The sequence below is a fragment of the Carassius auratus genome, unplaced genomic scaffold (genome assembly GCF_003368295.1).
Source record: "Carassius auratus strain Wakin unplaced genomic scaffold, ASM336829v1 scaf_tig00216128, whole genome shotgun sequence".
Lineage (NCBI taxonomy): Eukaryota > Metazoa > Chordata > Actinopteri > Cypriniformes > Cyprinidae > Carassius > Carassius auratus.
In genome coordinates this window covers 31168-49233 of record NW_020528425.1, presented here as the reverse complement: position 1 = coordinate 49233, position 18066 = coordinate 31168, and the positions used below count along the sequence as shown (strand labels likewise).

At 37.4% G+C, this 18066-nt stretch overlaps 1 protein-coding gene across 4 annotated transcripts; it reads left to right on the top strand.

Moving 5' to 3' along the window:
* The first annotated feature begins 1652 nt into the window (after positions 1-1652).
* Positions 1653-17393, top strand: LOC113097181 (mitogen-activated protein kinase kinase kinase 14-like). Of its 4 annotated transcripts, none has more exons than XM_026262396.1 (16): positions 1653-1804; positions 7589-7823; positions 7927-7966; positions 8088-8262; positions 9043-9414; positions 11213-11347; positions 11471-11600; positions 11742-11870; positions 14017-14115; positions 14204-14361; positions 14504-14654; positions 14733-15083; positions 15895-16016; positions 16228-16366; positions 16622-16722; positions 16811-17393. In XM_026262396.1, the coding sequence occupies exons 2-16, from the start codon at positions 7598-7600 to the stop codon at positions 16994-16996; spliced, it is 2514 nt and encodes an 837-aa protein (XP_026118181.1). In that variant the 5' UTR covers positions 1653-1804; positions 7589-7597; the 3' UTR covers positions 16997-17393. The 4 variants fall into 4 exon arrangements, with proteins under 4 accessions (XP_026118181.1, XP_026118182.1, XP_026118180.1 ...); XM_026262397.1 differs by lacking the exon at positions 1653-1804 and adding an exon at positions 5068-5527; XM_026262395.1 differs by lacking the exon at positions 1653-1804 and adding an exon at positions 5540-5958 and having other exon boundaries at positions 15907-16016.
* Positions 17394-18066: the final 673 nt, after the last annotated feature.

The window sequence follows — 18066 nt, the reverse complement described above, 5'->3', positions numbered from 1 at the left end:
TGAATGACCGAATAATAATTGTACAATGCCAATAGGCTATACATATTTTATTCAGTTTGTTATAAGATATGGTTGTTTTGCTATTTTATTGTATTATGTATATAGCATTTATCATTCATTGAGTCAGATATCTTTTGTAAGTTACTGTGAGGGCCCCCTCTGGTGCCAGAAAAACAAAAAAATAAAAATCACGTTGGCTCACAAGCTTGTCAAAGTAAATATATAACTATAAATTCTCCAGTAGTACACTAAACTAAAACACCAACAACAACATTAGTGTAATAGTATCGTAATATGATAATTGCAACATTTCACCAATAAACGTACTGTTTAATATTTTAAAAACAAACATAAATTTAGCGCTTAGGTCGGCTACTAAAGTATAAAGTTGTAAATTGGTTTTCATGCCTCAACCAATTTGAACTTTGCAACCATGTTTTTCAATGTATATAGTAGTTTTAAAGGTTATATAAAATTCATAAGTGATGGAGATTCATATACAATAGGTACTAAGTTTGTATACATAACACAGGCCTTCAATGCAAAGTATGAACTGTAATAGATTTAGTCATTGAGATTAGACAAAACTTACTAATATAGGTGTGTGAAATAAAAAAGTCTGTTTAAGGGTATTCTATAGTCTTTGGAGAAATGCTCATCACACAATCAGTATTTCTTGCATGTAATTCATGGCATCGCCAGTTTTAAAAGACAGGATTGGTTTGGCTCAACAAACCACATTCATACAGCATTGCCCAGAGTTAATCAAATCTTTTTAAGTGATTCTGCCCACAGCTTAAAAGCAAACAAAGTGGTTTTGGTTTCATCCCAAACCTATGTAAAGCAAAATAAAAGCATCATATAATTTAGTTAATTCAGTCACAGATTAGGTCACTTGACCATAGACCAAATTCTACAGAATCCAGTCCATTTTCTTATTCTACCTCAGATGGGACAAGGCAGAGGAAACAGTTACGTCAAGTTGGACATGAGTTAAAAACATTTCCTCAGGATTCCCAGGCTGGCTGACTGGCCCAGTTTCAAAATTATATTACTTTCAAGTTTTTCCTCATCCTCTCATGGGATGTTTCTTTGTCCAACTTTTGAGTGAGCGTATACTATATGTGAAACCAATGTGTACCGGTAGATGGGGCTGTAGACCAAAACATTGGCGTTATACTACTGAAAACTGTAGATTTATGCACGGAAGATGAATAATAAATGTTATTTAGCTAAAAAATAATTAAATACAAAAATAAAATATATATATTTTTTAAACCACTGACGTGCCTCCTCACCGCAATTCAAATGTTGTGAGGTAACTTGATCAACGGAAATTGTCCCAAATTTTTGAACAGGTATCAGTGGGTATGTCACTTTCTCATCATTTCCCATTAAAAACATCTCAAATAAGTGAACAAAATGAAAGTTTAAAACGTTCTACATTGAAATCCTATATTTATTCTATAGAATGTGTCTTTTAATACATAAGAATTCACAAAACAAAACTGTTTTGATATAAACAGTCGATCTATCTATTTAACGCCAACTTTAACGGCATTTAGAAAACGTTACTTTCAATATGAATCTTCAGCCGTGATGTCACGTTCGTGTCTGAAAACCTAGTGAACTGTCTATCTAGACAGCCGCGTGAACGCGTGTGTGACGCCCGAAAATGCTGTCTATGTAGGCAGCGCACTAGGATTTGACTCGCATCCTCCGTCTTCCTGTCTCTAAGCGATCAGAAGAGCTCGACAACGTCCGACACAAGACACATTCTCTCGTCTTATTAAAAACAGTTAAGGTAAGTCCCCTTAACTTTAATGAATTACCCTTATAGTGTTCGTCACGAAGGCCTGTCTTTGATAGGTAACGAGCTGAAGTCACTCAATTCTGCCTCGGAGTATTTTCTCTCCGGAATTTGTGCGAAATGGCGGAGGAGGAAGTTAAACGCTTCTGCCTTTCATCTTTTAAAAATGCTTTCATGCTTTTCTCCATGCCAGAACTCGCGAGCTTTCAAAAGACTGCTCATATAAATGACTAAAAGATCATTTTCTTGCACAGATCTCTCGAATGTGAAATGTTAAGGAAGAAAGTTATGTACCTCTACATATTCATCATGTAGCATTAATAAAATTGCCATCATGTATTCAGTTGCTCAACTTTTAAATTTGTCTCGAGTGTGCACGGATCTACTGTAGGACAGTTCATACCCCCTTCATATACAGTGCATAAGTGCAAAGTCTGTTATCACGTGTTCAGTGTCTGTCCTCGAAAGCCTGTATGTAATGAAATGGAAATAGTTTCATAGCAACAGCGTTTATGTACTGTGTGTCTCTTGGTGGCAAAAGTGCAGAGGGGCCCCTGACAGGTTTGCAGTGGGATGAGTAACAGGTCCATAACATGCAGGCCTCCACAGTCCCTGAGTTTAGACTTTAGCAGGACTTACTCAGGCCAGAAGCATCTTGTTCATGTGTGGGGGCGTGAGTGAGTCACTGCTTAATGTCTCAGTGTGTGTGTGTGTGTGTGTGTGTGTGTGTGTGAAAACCCTTTTTGTTTTTTATGCAGTGGTCAATTTTGAGGTTATTTTGTTTCCATAACACGTCGTCTTCTTTCAGACTAGTAAAAAAACAAGCATCAAAAATTCACTGCACATTCAAGTGTTTAATTTATTACCCTTTATTTACTTGAATCTGTAGATTTTAATTTACAATCTATCTTGAAAGGCATTTTTCTTCAAATTATTTTCCCCCCTTATTCACCAAGGTAGTTATCTCCACTTCAGTTAAACCAAGCTTTACAGTTTTATTCCTGTCTCAGATCTGGTTGTTCATCTATTATTCGCCTGGTTTATATGAAATTGTATTCTTTAAATTTGAAAAAAAAAAAAAAAATAAAATAAATATATATATATATATATATATATATATATATATATATATATATATATATATATATATATATATATATATATATTAATGTTTTTGGCTTTTTACAGTATTTTCTGATTTATGGAGTGATTTGTCTAATATGTCAACCAAATTAATCTTTAATATTGAACATGTATTTATCCAATTTTCTGCATCTGTTTTGGAAATGTATGCAAATTAGTGCACTTTTAAGATATTTCTTAATTTGAATTTGTAAATCTAACATTTCAGAAAACCAATACAAAAATGTGATGGTTTTTTTATTATTAACTGGGAGAGTAGGCTGATATTTATCAGTTTGACCCTATTCACCTGTAGTGTTTAATTGGAAAATTGGTTTTCATGCTTCAACCAGTTTGCACTTTTCAACCAATCGCTTTGAATGTGTAAAGTAAAAAGGCAGTAGTTTTAAGTGATGGAGCTTCATATACAATAGCGCACACCCAAGTGTCACATTTTCCAAGAAAACCACTGTTTTACCACTTAGTGATAAAGACTGCGTAATTGCCTAATGTCTGGTCTTACAAACACAAACACAGTCATTGTGAAGTGGACATTCCCGAAGGCTAAACCAATGTTTTTTGTCACACACTTCAGTGGTAAAAGGCTATCATTATACCTCTTAGCATGTGTTTTTCTTCTCGGCCCGGTCCCTGGCCTCAGTACCACATTGTTCCTGTTTGAGCTGTCCAAAACATCCACACTTCTGTTTGCTGTAGTTTGCTCAATTGGATTGCGTTTTCTTCCTCATCTGCCTGTAGCTAGCTCTGTTTCTCACTTCTGCAAAAAACTTTTGACATTTAAACAAAAATGCAGAACCTGCATTTTTTTTTTTTATCTGTTGATAATTACAGGCTGTGAGTTTTGATGCGTTGATGAAATGTTAACGTCCGTTAACGTTATAAGCCAAACTGCACCGTTTCCCTTGAACTGTTAAGTAGAAATGACAGATGCAGGGTGTGGCGTAACTTCTGGTTCTGTAGTAGCTTGAACATTAATTGACTATGACAAATGTGCCTAGAAAAATTTTGCAAAAAGTTTCTTGTGCTTAACATGGCTGCATTTATCTGATCGAAAATACAGAAAAAAAAAAAAAATCATGTTTCTCATGATCCTTCAGAAATCAGTCTAATCTACTGATTTGGTGCTCAAGACGTTTTTTTTATTATTATGAATGTTGAAAACTGTGAAAACCGTAGCACTATTTTTTCAGAATTCTTTGATTTAATAGAACGTTTGAAAGAACAGAATTTGAAACCTAAATATTTTGTAACATTATGATTAGTCTCTTTTGATCAATTTAATGTATCCTTGATGAATTTTTTAGTTCCTTATTTAATAATAAAAATGTACCGACTTTTGAATGGTAGTGTAACTTAATGAGTAATATTTAATGTCATAAAAATGTTTCAGCTCCAGTTCCTTCAAAGAGAAAACAGTGATGTAATGAAATGAGCTTGTTTATTGTATTGACATACCTTTTAGCTGACAAAGTTATTTCTAACTTGAAACCCATTCAGTGAAGCAGTCAAACCAGTTTATATATATATATATATATATATATATATATATATATATATATATATATATATATATATATATATATATATATATATATATATATATATATGAAAAAACAAGAAAGGTGTGTAGATAGAAGTCATTTAGGGACAGTCATTGCTGCAATGTTTTTTATTACAAACATTTGTTACAGAGTCTTGTCAGTAGCAATATTTATATTTGGATAACTTCATAGTATTACATGTACAAAAGTATACTTTGAACTTTGAGTAGGATATTACGACAGCATTTAGGATGTAGACTTTGATGTGGGAATCCAGTGACAAGTAACTTGACGTCAGTGAATTGTCAGGTTACAGTAGATGAGCAAGATGTGACTTTTCTCAGTTTGATGAGGTCTTCAACGCAATAAACAAAACACAAATTGGACATTTTAAATGCCACTTCTTACCAGTAAAATCTGTCAGTATTTTGTTGAGCGATGCCCGCCTTCTTGCAAGAAAGAATTAGGTAAAAAAAAAAAATCATTATTTACTCACCCTCAGTAGTCTGAAACATATGACTTCACTTTCTCTGTGGAACATGAAATAAGATATTTTAAAGAACATTGGTTTCTCAAAACATATTTTATGGTCTACAAAAAACATCAGTCATGAAGGATGACATGAGGGTGAGTAAATGAAATCAACAATTTGGTGAACTATCCCTTTAAGAGGATCAACGCTAAAAACATAGACACACATAAATGGAAAATAAGGATCTGAGGTGGATCTATTTGCACAAGAGAAAGTTCAGTTAAAGAACGAGAGGCTGCAGGTGAAGTTAAAGAGAAAGGAGGAGGAGGAGGGGAGCCCAGGGAGGGGAAATGGAGATGGATTTCCCGTAAATCAGCTCCATCCAATCAGAGCACAGATGCTGTTTACATGGCAGAGAGCCAGCAGGAATCAATCGTCAGAGGTGTAGCTGACGAAAGGAGAGAGAGAGAAAGAGAAGGAACCGGCTGTGATAGATCGGATCATATCATACGAGATCTCTCATGTTTTGCTCTATGCATGTGAAGCTGCATTTAAAAAGCGGTAGGTTTTCTTCTCTCTCTCTTGCCTTTGCTCGTGTGCCTGATTAAAGTGGGTGCGTGTTTCCTAATCATCACTGAATCTGTAATGGAAAGGACATTGAGCAGCAGTGGCGGTCTCATGATGTCAGTCTCTGCTGGGTGTCTCGTGTGAAACTGCTCACAGCCTGAGGAACGTTTGAGGAACTACAGTTTGCTCGACTGCGTGACTTTCCTGCAACATTTTTCCATTGCTCATGTATGGAGCGCTGTCGGATGGATTTCTATCTTCCCACAGTGCCGTGAGTGCTCTCTGAAGTCATTTGGATGATGTAACGGCTTCTCCATAAGCTATCAAAATGGAGGATTCGACTCCTTGCAGCCAATAAACCTTTGGCGGCATCTACATGGATGACGTTGGTTTTAGATGGAGGCCTGTTTTCTCTTAGTGTAGAGGTAAGAGAGAGGGAAAGGGAAAGGGAGAGTGTGGGACAGATTAACTGGGGTCATATAAAGGCTCACTGATGCAACATGCTGTAACTGCATTAGAGTTTCTCCAGGCTGTGCAGATCTTTCTAGCTGAATGGAGCAAAAAGATTTGCTTGTTCAGATTTTAGAGTACTCATGTTTTTCATTTTGCCTCTTTGACTGGTTTTATAAATGCAATGTTATAAAGGTAAATGATTGCGCAGTTGTTAAAGCTAGAAAGAAGTAAATGTGGTTGCTGTTTTTAGGGCCTGCCATGACAATGCTAAAGTAATGTGAGCGGATGCCAGTGTGGGGCGCTCACAAGGTTTTGTGAGTGATTTCGGCTGGTGTTTTTGCAGTTGCTATACAATGCAGGCCGAAATACACTATAAGACTCCAAACAGATTATAAAACGCTATGCATCGTACACTAAACGACTGAGGATCACACACTACCAGACTTTAAAATCGTTCTGATCCCAATAAACTAAATGCAGAAACTTTTTGTTGCTGGATTCGTGGCAAATGAAAACCATATGTGTTCTAAAATCGAGTCTGAAGTTACAGAAATCAGAGTCGGAGATTATCATAAACTGTGATTTTCTGTGAATGCTGTCAACTCAAATCTGCTGACGGGCTAGCGTCTTTTTGGCGACTAGCGTCAACTACTTCAGACTAAATCGGGGCTGAAATCACGGCAAAAGTCATGTAGTGTATTCCAACCTTTTGGCACACTTTGAGGGATCATATATGTCTAAAAGACGTCAAATACAGACCAATTAATGCTTAAGCAAGGCGCAACTGCTATTTCTTATACACACTGCATTCAATTAACAAATGCATCACTGTGCTTCAAAACAATGAGGAACTAGAAGAAAATATTTCAACCACACGTTCTGAGGAATTTGATTTGAAAATGTCAACCAAGAAAACCTCCCACATATACCCAGAGTGAAATAGCGAGAAGTAGTCACTGATGTTAGGTTTATGATAACAAGCTAACTTTCTTTGGTAATGCATCAGAGATAATGCTCTGATATAATGTTCTAAATTAAGACTTTTTCAGTTCCAAAATGAGTTCTCAAGGCTGGTAAGCATACTTTTATCGTGGGTTGTACAACTTAATCCCGTCAAACAGTGTCAAAAACACAGCCCCCGTCTTCATTTTGATAAGCAGAAGGCTCATGTTTCGCCCCTAGTGGCTCCTCCTGCTCCACAGAATCAACTTTGAGGAGCAGGAAGTGTTCATGTGAAGAATAGAGTCTTTGTGTTGACTGAAAACACTGAGAGCAGTGGCCTCAGTTGCCTTTAGCAGGTACAAAGTTCAAGCTTTGTGACCAATCACTGTTAGATGGAAGATTTAATGAATTTGGATTTGAAAGAAAATACCCTCCCTTGCCAGTCAGCATAACCAGCACCAGTCAGTGAAGGCCAGGTGTGTGGGATCTTTTTCCCACAAAATCGTACGGTCGGGCTGTGTGTGTGTGCTTGAGGCAAAAAGTTAATCATAGACCGTATTTAAGCACTGAGAGGTTTAGGGATACACATCCAATGTTACTTCTTTAGAATGAGCAATATAAGACTGAATTGGTTTATTGTTCTGTTTCTTTGTTTCGTAGAATTTCAGGATGCCTCGAATTTTGAACTCCACTGTCCCGTTCTCTGTCATGGACCAAAGGGACATCAAAGCTTTCAACTGCCCCAGCTTGGGCCCAGGCTCTCGCGCCGAGAGAAAAGGAGGAGAGCGGGACAAACCCAATCAGTTGAATATCTGGACGGCCATAGAACTTGGAACTGCCGACCATGAGTGGACACAGAGGACCGAGAAACAATCCATTATTGCACAGGCAGAGTGTAAGTACCGAGACTGAAACAGAAGAACTCATTTGATTTCACTGATTTGTCAGTGTTTTATCCAAATATACATTTGGGTTAAATAGTTTCTCTTTTTTTACAGGTGAGTCCCAGGATTCACAGGAGTTCTGCCCCAATGGCAGGTAAAGGCTTGTGTGACTGTCATACAATCGCGTGTTCCATTACGTTCTGTTTTAATACCAGGACTTAATATATCACGGCAACTAACTTCTTTTCTGACATTGATTTTCCTCCACGTTTTAGCATCTCCTCCAAGTTGTTTCTTGGAGCCTTCCCTCGCAGTCGGCCCAAAAAGAAACGGCATAAGAAACAGCGGCGAAAACAGGCCGAGAGGGACAGCCGAGTGAGTGAGTCTGTGGGAGTCTCCGGAGTGCCAGAACAGGACAGCGGCGAGTGCCTTTCTTCATCTCTCATTCAGGTTAGACTGAACTAACTCACTGTGTATAAAAGATATATTCAGTGCCGTCATTCCAAAACGTAATGTGCTGCTTTGATGTATACTATCTAAATCCTCTTTATATTCATGTCAATTGTGACTAAACCTCTAATCAGTTTTGATACTGACTCAATATCATCTAAACAACCGTTGATCTCTAAGCTAAGAATATGTCCTGGACACTAATATTTTTAGAATTCACACAAGATAAAGTCAGCAGAATCTGACTGTAGCATGTTGGAAACTAATAAGCACAAAGTGTAACCTAATATTGACTGAATTAGTGCATTTTTAAGTTCTGTTCAGTAGTAAATATCAAAACGGTTATTTACTACTTGCTTATTTTCACTGATCTCATCGCAGTGCACCCTGGCATTACGTAATACATGAAGGATGCGTGCGATACAGCTATAGGTTTTCTCTGTATCTTATCAGTGTAGTTTTGGTGGTGTCTAAATGTGTTACGTAGATAGGAAGCACACTGCGTTTTCCAACCGAATATATGTAAAGATTACCTGTCGATTTAAAACTAGACTCTGGTCTCTGCTGTGCTTTTACAATACCTCGGAGGGAATTCAGTGATTAGCTAACCACTGAGTCAAACAAAGCTTGTCTTTAGCTCTCCCTAAAGGCCTGAAGCGCTTGATATAACTGATACATCTACAGATCCGAATGGAATTTTAATTATCATTGATTTTATGCAGTGCTTTTCAAGTGGCTTTCTCTCTAATAGTCCAGTCAACTTGTGTCCTGTTGTTTCAGGTTAGAGATCCAGTGTGCATCAGCAGCAGCAACAACAGTAGTGCGTACAGCAGCAGTGGCCTCAGCACGGAGAGGGTGTCTGTGCAGGAAACAGAGGGCCCCTCGAACTCTTATGAGTGGGAGTCCCGGCGGACCTCCTTACCCAGACCCTCCTGCTGCCAGGGCTACAGCCAAGAGAGCGAGGAGCTGAATTCTCCCCTGAGGAGTGAGACTGAATGCCCTCTGGCTTGTACGGCCCTAAGGAACTTTGTTACAAGCGAAGATCGCTGCTTTGCATATGGCTTTGTCACTGATTTGCTGAGAGAGGAGAGGGAGAGGGATGAGGACGACAGAGAGGAGAGAGACAAGAATGAAGGGATCCTGTTCAAAAAGGTGATTTGAAATGGCATTTAAAACATATGACGTTTAAGCATGTCGAAATTGACACATGTGTGAACTCATACCGAAAGAGCTTGATGCATAGATGTGCACGCAAAGATACAAATTTACATACAAGAGCACAACCTGTAAGTCATACAGGCACACGCAACCTGAATCCTCTAGAAAGACAATACAGATAAAGACAACATAGGCTTACTAATACAGAGAGGAAGAGAGAGAGAGAGTGAGAAACACATGCACACATGCATGCATGTGTACACACAGCCAGAAATTGACTTGCGGTCTTGATTTCCTGTTTTTCTTGTGTTCAGCAGGGTTTCATGTTTACCTCACCAGCCTAGTTCTGCTTAGGGAGTTTCCTTGTAAAGAGAAATAAGCGAACAGTACAAAAAAACGTCTTCTCACACTTACTGTGCTTGTCATGTGCTCTGAAATACGACATTTTCAGTGGTTCTTCTGTGGAACTGTTAGGTAATAAAACTTCATTAGTATTGAAATTGTGGCATTTACCATTTACTTAAACTCTAAAATAAGCCAAAGTCGTTTATTTAGCCATTACAGCATTATAAGTTACATCATGAAAGATGGCTGAATATTTACTGCACGTCTAAGTGATATAAAGTTGGTTTACTTTTTCAAGAAATGAAACTTTTTTTATTTTATTTTTATAAACAAATAAACAGAATTCAGTTCAAAACTTTTGAGGTGAGTAATATATATAAAAAATACACTTTTATTCGGCAAGGATGCATTTAATTGATCAAAAGTGCCAGTTAAGATATTTATAATTTTACTAAAGATTTCCATAAAATATGCTGTTCTTTTGAACTTTTTATTCTTTAAGAGACTTGAAAAAAGAATTTTAATAATTGATGATAGTAAGAAATCGGAAAGCACCAAATCATCATATTAGAATGATTTCCGAAGGATCATGTGACTCTAAAGACTGGAGTAATGATGCTAAAAAAAAAGTTCAACTTTGCATCACAGGTAACAATTACCATATTTTTCGGACTATAAGTTGCACCTGAGTATAAGTCGCATCAGTCCAAAAATATGTCATGCTGTGGAAAAAAACATTTAAGTCACACTGGACTATAAATCGCATTTATTTAGAACCAAGAACCAGAGAAAACATTACCGTCTCCAGCCACGAGAGGGCACTATGTGTCTTCAGTGTAGACTAGAGGAGCACTGAGCAGAATAGAGCGCCCTCTCGCGGCTGTAGATGGTAATGTTTTCTATTTGTTCTCTTGGTTCATGTAAAATTAATTTTGATAAATAAGTCGCACCTGACTTTAAGTCGCAAGACCAGCCAAACTATGAAAAAAAGTGCAACTTATAGTCCGTAAAATACGGTACATTTTAAAATATATTCAAATAGAAAATAGTTATTTTAAATCATAATAATCACAATTTGGTTGTTTTTTCTATATTTTTATCAAATAAATGCAGCTTTGGTGAGTATAAGAGACATCTATTAGAAATACAAAAATAAATCTTATAGACCCCAAACTTTTGAATGGCAGTGTAGTTACATGCCCACACAGATCACCAGATCTTAAGTGCCAGATTAAAAAAAATCTATGCTTTTTTTATGCTTTCCATGATTATTAGAATATAGTCCATAGTATAACATAGAATATACCTTAGAATTATAGTCTAAATGGCTAATGCATGTACACAGTAGCTTTTTATTTTTGTCACTATATTGCGTATTGTAACGGTATTGGCCAGTACACATCCATAACATCATTTGACAGCAGCATTTCGCATCTCTTTTTTTTAGGGGCTAAAACCAGTGAATTATGAGTACAGAGAGGGACTGGAATATGAACGCTGTAGATTTCTCAAGCAGGGCTCCTTTGGAGAGGTCTACAGCATCAAAGACAAAGGCACTGGCTTCATGTGTGCCACCAAAAAGGTATTTGTGCCCTGCTTTTATGTCCATCTTATTATTCCGGCAGATGGCACTGCTGGCATTTAAATGTAAGTCACACTGTCTGTTGATCCATAGATGCGCGTGTGTGTGTGTGTGTGTTTTCAGGTGCCGTTGGTGAGTTTCAGCAGTGAGGAGGTGGGCTCGTGGAGTGCCCTGCAGTCTCCTCAGGTGGTTGAACTCTTCGGAGTGGTGCGTGAAGGTCCTTCCATCATCCTCTTCATGGACCTTAAATCCAGTAAGTGCTCAGAACAAACAAACAACCTCATTATTCCTTCATCTTTTTCCCATTCCTTATTTGACACATCTGGTGTTTTACTCAAAGGAAGTGTTTTGTGGAGAGATGGAGAGATGTTTGATGACTGTGCACTTTCTTCAGGTTCTCTAGGACAGCTGGTGGAGGAACGAGGCCGTCTGCCAGAGGATCTGTCCCTGCACTACTTTCAACAACTATTGGGGGCGCTAAACCACCTGCACAAGAAGCGCGTCCTTCATCTAGACATCAAAGGTACGTCCAGAATGTGGGCTGGATAGATACAAATGCCACAGAACCATTTGATTGGTTTAGAGCGGTGTTTTTCTTTTTCTGTCCTCTCTTCACTAATCCGGACTGTCTCTATTTCACTTAGTGGAAAGATGACATTATATTGACATTTAACGTCTCCGCGTTATTTATGTGGAAAGTGGACATTTGTTTTTGTTTTTTTTGCACTTCCTAATTCGGGATCACAGTTCTTTGGAAACCACATAGAGAAATGAAAAATCACAAGTCAGATGTCCTTAATATCGCAATTGTTTCTTCTGAAAAGCAATTGAGATTAAAAACACTTTTTTTTTTTGTGAAATAAAATGACCCTCTCACATTTCCTCATGTATATTCAGATATGGCACAATATCAAAATAATAAAATTATTAAAACTAAAAAGTAGAATTATATATAAAACAAATAAAATCCAATAACAATGACAAAAGCACATGACATTGTTACTGAAACTGATATATGTATATATATATATTCATTCTGATAACTAATTCATAATATATAAAAAAAAAAATACAAAACTAACATTGAAGTTATCTTGTATAGCTCCTGAGCTATAGCAATTTTAAGAACTATAGATTGGTTGTCGAGGAATTTAAGTTGATTCTAATGCTGTGTTTTGTTGTTTTTCCGGGAGACCAGGTGAGACAAACAAGCACCTGTGGGGAGAGAGAGAGAGAGAGAGAGAGAGAGAGAGAGAGACAGAGAGAGAGAGAGAAAGGAGATCAGAGTACACTGTGATCAACCCAGGGCTGGGAATTTCCCACAGCATGACTCATGTGGTTCAGATGAGGGGGGGAGGAGGGGAGAGACTGAGAGTTCAAGAGAAAGAAACTAGACACTGACTGAACAACTGACCGTGTATAATGCAGATGGACACGAGAGACCAAATGAGCAGCTTTATGTCTTTATCAGCCATTCAGATTGATAAAGGACAGTTCAATTCAAGCAAGCAGTAAAACAAACCTTTCTGCTCTGACATCTACAGCGCCATCTGCTGTCCAAATAGTCTGATTATCAGTCATTTAATCTAGACTTTTTTTTTTTTCTTCTTGTTCAGTCAACAAGCTGTGGTTTGCAATTCTGAAACCGAAAGTCTCACACACTCCAATTTTAACTTTTCCTGGAACCGTCCAATCGCCAGTTCTAGAGCAGAGACTTATGGGAAGAGATGTGCCCGCTGGCAAACATGTTTATTTTCTAAATACGCATTACTAGTCTAATTGTGCATGACTCAACGGTATTGCATTGTGAAAATAGATGCATTAAAACAGCTTTTGAAATGGCTTGCACTTGTTCCACGGGTTAACTATTAGTCAGATAGATAGTTTAAGGCTACTGTATATGCACTGTATATATAGGTACTGCACCCATTCTAAAATCTAACCAATAGTTAATGAAGTAATTTAATCACATTTTATGTCAGTGTATTAAAGGTTACAGAAATAGAAGCAAATTATGTTCAGTTTCAAGCAAAAGCACTATCATTTTGATGCTCTTTAGGATGGTCTGAAATCAGAAAACCTCAAAATGGGTTTAGATTTTTTTTTTTTTTTATGTATTTAAAAATAATTGTTTTTTTGCTGACCAACGCTGCATTTATTTGATCAAAAATACAGTAAAACAGTAATCTTGTGAAATATTATTACAACTTAAAACAACTGTTTTCTATTACTAACTGTAATTTCTTCTTGGGATGGTGAATTTTCAGTGTCACAAAATCATTCTAATATGCTGTTTTAGTGCTCAAGAAACATTTGTTATCATTATCAATGCTGAAGACAGTTGTGCTGCTTTATATATATTGTTTTGTTGAAACCATGATCATTTTTTTCAAGATCCTGTGATGAATAGAAAGTTCAAAACAACTGCATTTATTTGAAATAGAAATATTTTGTAGCATTATAAATGTCTTTACTGTCAGTTTAGATCATATTAATGCATCCTTGCGGAGTAAAACTCATTTCTTTTGAATGGTACTGTACATTTCATTGTGGATTTCTTCATATTTCTGTTTCCTGTTGATTTTAATTAACAGGACAGGAGTAGGCAGACATAAGTTATTTACATGTTACCTCACCCCTGCGTTCTCATGTTTGTGTTTTGTTTTCAGCGGATAATATTTTGCTGTCAGAAGATGGGAAAGATGCATTCCTGTGTGACTTCGGATACTCTGAGAGATTGGACAAACAGGGGCTTAGTTATTGTAAGAGTAAGTACATTTCAGTCTAGCCACAAATATATTTCAAGTGAACATAGGCACATATTTAAATGAATCAACTGGTTTTGTATGTGTTTAGGTCTGAAAGGCACAGAAAGTCATATGGCACCTGAGGTGGTGCTCAGTGAGCCGCGCTCTTCGAAAGCAGACATCTGGAGCAGCTGCTGTATGCTTCTGCACATGCTCAACGGCTGTCATCCTTGGACCCGCTACTATTCCCACCCACTATACCTCAAGGTTAGCTATGATCGGAAACAGTTTGAATAAGCCCCTCCCACTTTTAAAGTCACACTCCATTTTAATTAGTGTTTTGTGAAACCTATATGATTTGCATTGCCATAACACTTACAAAGTGTTGTTTGTGTTTGCATGCTAACAGATAGCAGAAGAGCCTCCTCCAGTGAGGGAAATCCCTCCGGACTGCAGCTCCTATACAGCAGATGTCATAAGATCAGGACTGCAGAAAGATCCAAACACACGAGCCTCTGCCAAACAACTTTTTGTTAAAACTGCTAAAGCACTTAAAGAAGGTAACCATAAATAACCACCAAACACATACCAATGGCTGTGTATTAAATGTTACACTATTAAAATACATTTATTTGCAGTGGGGGGACTTCGCAGCTCCGCAAGAGGAGGAACCTATCAGAAGCCACTGGGGAAGCCTGAGAATCCAGACTCCGCCCACACAGCCACACCCACCACATCCCACCACACCACTTCCTCTGAGAACTCTGAGCAGCAGTGGATGAGCTCGGATTCGAAGAGGAGAGCGGATGATAAGGAACGTAATGATGAGCCAGACGAGGTAAAACAGGGGAAACAGACAGAGGAGACGAGAAACGATGAGCAGTCTCCTCCGAAGTCACTGCTCCACATTCAAACCACTTCACCTGAGCCACAGATCATCAATAAGACCGAGCCAGAAGCAACAGCGCCAGAAAAAGAGCTGTGGAAAGGTGAGCCGGGTGCCCTCACATGATCACGTCACATTCATAGCAGTTCAGTTGCAAATTTAGAAAATCGTAGAAACAAAGAGTGACAATTGTTTCCTTTGACACTTCTGGGAAAAAGGACACAAAATAACAGAAATGGAATTTGAAGCCACTTCATTTATTAAACACACTATCGTAGAAATGTTTGGGGTCAGTAAGATTTAAAAATGAAAGAAATTATATTTTTCAAAGGTGTTACAAAATGACACTGAAAAGATCTGCAATGAAGTGTCAATTTCCGTTAAAATATTAAGCAGCACAACATTTTTTAACGTGGATAATAATAAGAAATATTTGCCGCAAATTAGAATGTTTTCTGAAGGATCACGTGACAGGAGTAATGATGCTGAAAATTCAGTACATTTGAAAGAATATTAAAACAGAAAAATATTTATCGTATTTTTGATTTTAAAAAAATACAGCCATGGTGAGCATAAGAGACTCCTTTCAAAAATAAATCCTACCAACCCCAAACTTTTGAATGATAGCGTAGAATAAATATTTTGGATCTGAATTAATTCAAAAGATTCTAAAACAGTATTTTATTTAGTAAATGTGTTCATATAGTAGTTTATGCACATTTATTCTTAACCAATTAAACTGTATCCAGCGTATACGTTTTGAAAATGTATTCGCGTTTTGGTGTCATTTAGCATTTTTTCTGTCCCATATCCCAAAATTAGCATCACAAATATGAGGATGGAACCTCAATATTCTTTCTTGTGATTACAGCCATTGAAAGTGTGTAGCTTTGCAGATTATAACACTTGTCTAGCTCTCCTTGCAGATTTCTACGTGAGCAGTCTTTCCCATCCTCATTCTGCTGAGCAACAGGAGCAGTTGCTCTCGTGTATCAGCAGCGACGACCTTTACTCCAGAGAATACTGGGACAAGAAGGTAAACAAACCCAAGCATCAAGTTCAGAATGCTGAATATGAGGCAGCCTGTGATTCCTCATAACCTGATACATGTCTAGTGAACACATTAGAGGGATATTAGGAGTGACGTTTAACTTCCTGACGACCCTCACCTGTTGTTTGCTAGTAAAGCATCTCAGTTAAACCAATCACAACTTATTTGAAATTCAAAGGGTTTTTTCTCCTTCCAGGATTCAGGGCGTGGGTCAGACGGTTCCTATGATGACCTTAGCTCAGGCGTGTTTTCTTACAACAGCCAACAAGATGGCCAGAGCTTCAGCAGGGACAGGCTGCCCCCCACACACGGCCCCCCGCCCCGCTGCTTTGACGGTGTGTGAACAACTCCTAATTACATCATTACATAACCAAAGAGTTGGCATGATACCAAACTGTTAGCAATCCGTACCAACATTGGTTCAATTTGCTGATTCTCGTTATCCTGGAAAAAATCATTGTGCTATTTAAATTTGAAATTAATCTCTCTCATTGACTCATGCTGTTGTTATGTTGGTGTTGGAGATATTATTAGATGACATTTAGCATGGTTATTTGTGCCATGCTCTCATCTGTGCTTTGTTTCTTTAGGTGTGGATGTTTATATTAGGGACTTTGACGGGCGATGCTTTCACATTCGGGAGATGCCTGGGGTGAAAGTAGGCCATGTTGCAAGAGGAATCAGCGACCAGGTAAACTATGTGTGTGTCTGTGTGTGTGTATAGTTTTATTTGCATTACTCTTTGTTTGGTAGAGGTTCAAATCTTCCCTCTTGTGTAGATTTCAGAGAACGTGTTCAGTCTGCGAACAGAGGATGGTTGCTTGGTGTCCCATGACAAAGAGGTCCTAGAGAACAGCCTGTTTTTGCGCTGCGTCCCGGCCCCTGACTCCAGCCACTATCATACCGACTGCAAACTGCCATGGAGCTGGAGGATCAGAGACGGGATGCTGGAGACTAGAGACTGATCTCTCCATCTCCATCTGTTCCTGCCGAACTTTCTGTTCCAAAGTACCTTTGCATTCAGTTAGTATGCATGAATCTCATCTGTGCCTCTTGTCGGCCAAACTTTTGAGCCCTTGTCATATTATTGATTTACATTCTCAGTATTTGGTTGTTGTTTTAACGATGTATGTCTTTTGTTGCGCTGTGTTCTGTAGAACATTGTGTGCCCTCAAAGAGTTATTTCATGATTAATAGTAAGATTCAAAAGCATTTAGATCAAGTATATGCCTTAAACCTTGAGCCTATATGAGTAAGTTTTAAATGTCAGTATGGTTTACCATGTACCATATGAAATAATCACTGATCTCCTTTCTAAGAACTGTATTTTAGATTCATTCAATAAAAATATGCTTTTTTTGCAGTTGTCTGTGATTGAGATGTTGAGTATTGTTGTGTTTGTAAATATTGCACTGATGATCTTATTGCATTAATCATTAATCAAGCTGAAAAAAAAAACATTACATTAGTGTTATTTTAGTACTATTCATTACTACTTAAAATTCTTATTTTTTATTTTGAGCTTAAATTTAAGTTTAGTTAAGTTTTTAGTAATCTTATGTGCTTTTGTAATTTTTATTAGTTTTTGGTTAAAAAAAATTATTTAGCTTTATTTTAATTTACATTTTTGTGTAAGAAAAGTTACTATCTAAATTAAACAACTAACCTATAATTAACATCGAACAGTGACCTAAACTTATGTTAGTTAGTTTGCATGGCAAGATTTCTTAACAAATTTTAACAAACAAGTTTAATCTAATGTTTACATAGTTTAGTTAACAATAACAACACTGCATTACATACAATTGGACGTTTGAACAAAAAGCTGAATTTGTTTCTCATGATCTAATTTTCCATAGAATGAGATACATTTTTACAGGAAAACGGCTAGTATCAAGTGTCTAGCACACATGTAAACTTTAATACTGTTAGAATACTGTTTTTATTTTAAAACGGATGGTTCTGGTCCTTGATTCTGACTGGTTGAGCCGTGTTTGAAGCTGTTGTATATTACTCTACAAACACACACCTTTGT

Coding starts and splice junctions, on each gene's coding strand:
- LOC113097181 (XM_026262394.1), top strand. CDS start 5,914: ATGACGTTGGTTTTAGATGGAGGCCTGTTTTCTCTTAGTGTAGAG. Junction 7,967..8,087: donor GAGTTCTGCCCCAATGGCAG/GTAAAGGCTTGT, acceptor TCCACGTTTTAG/CATCTCCTCCAAGTTGTTTC. Junction 8,263..9,042: donor TTTCTTCATCTCTCATTCAG/GTTAGACTGAAC, acceptor CTGTTGTTTCAG/GTTAGAGATCCAGTGTGCAT.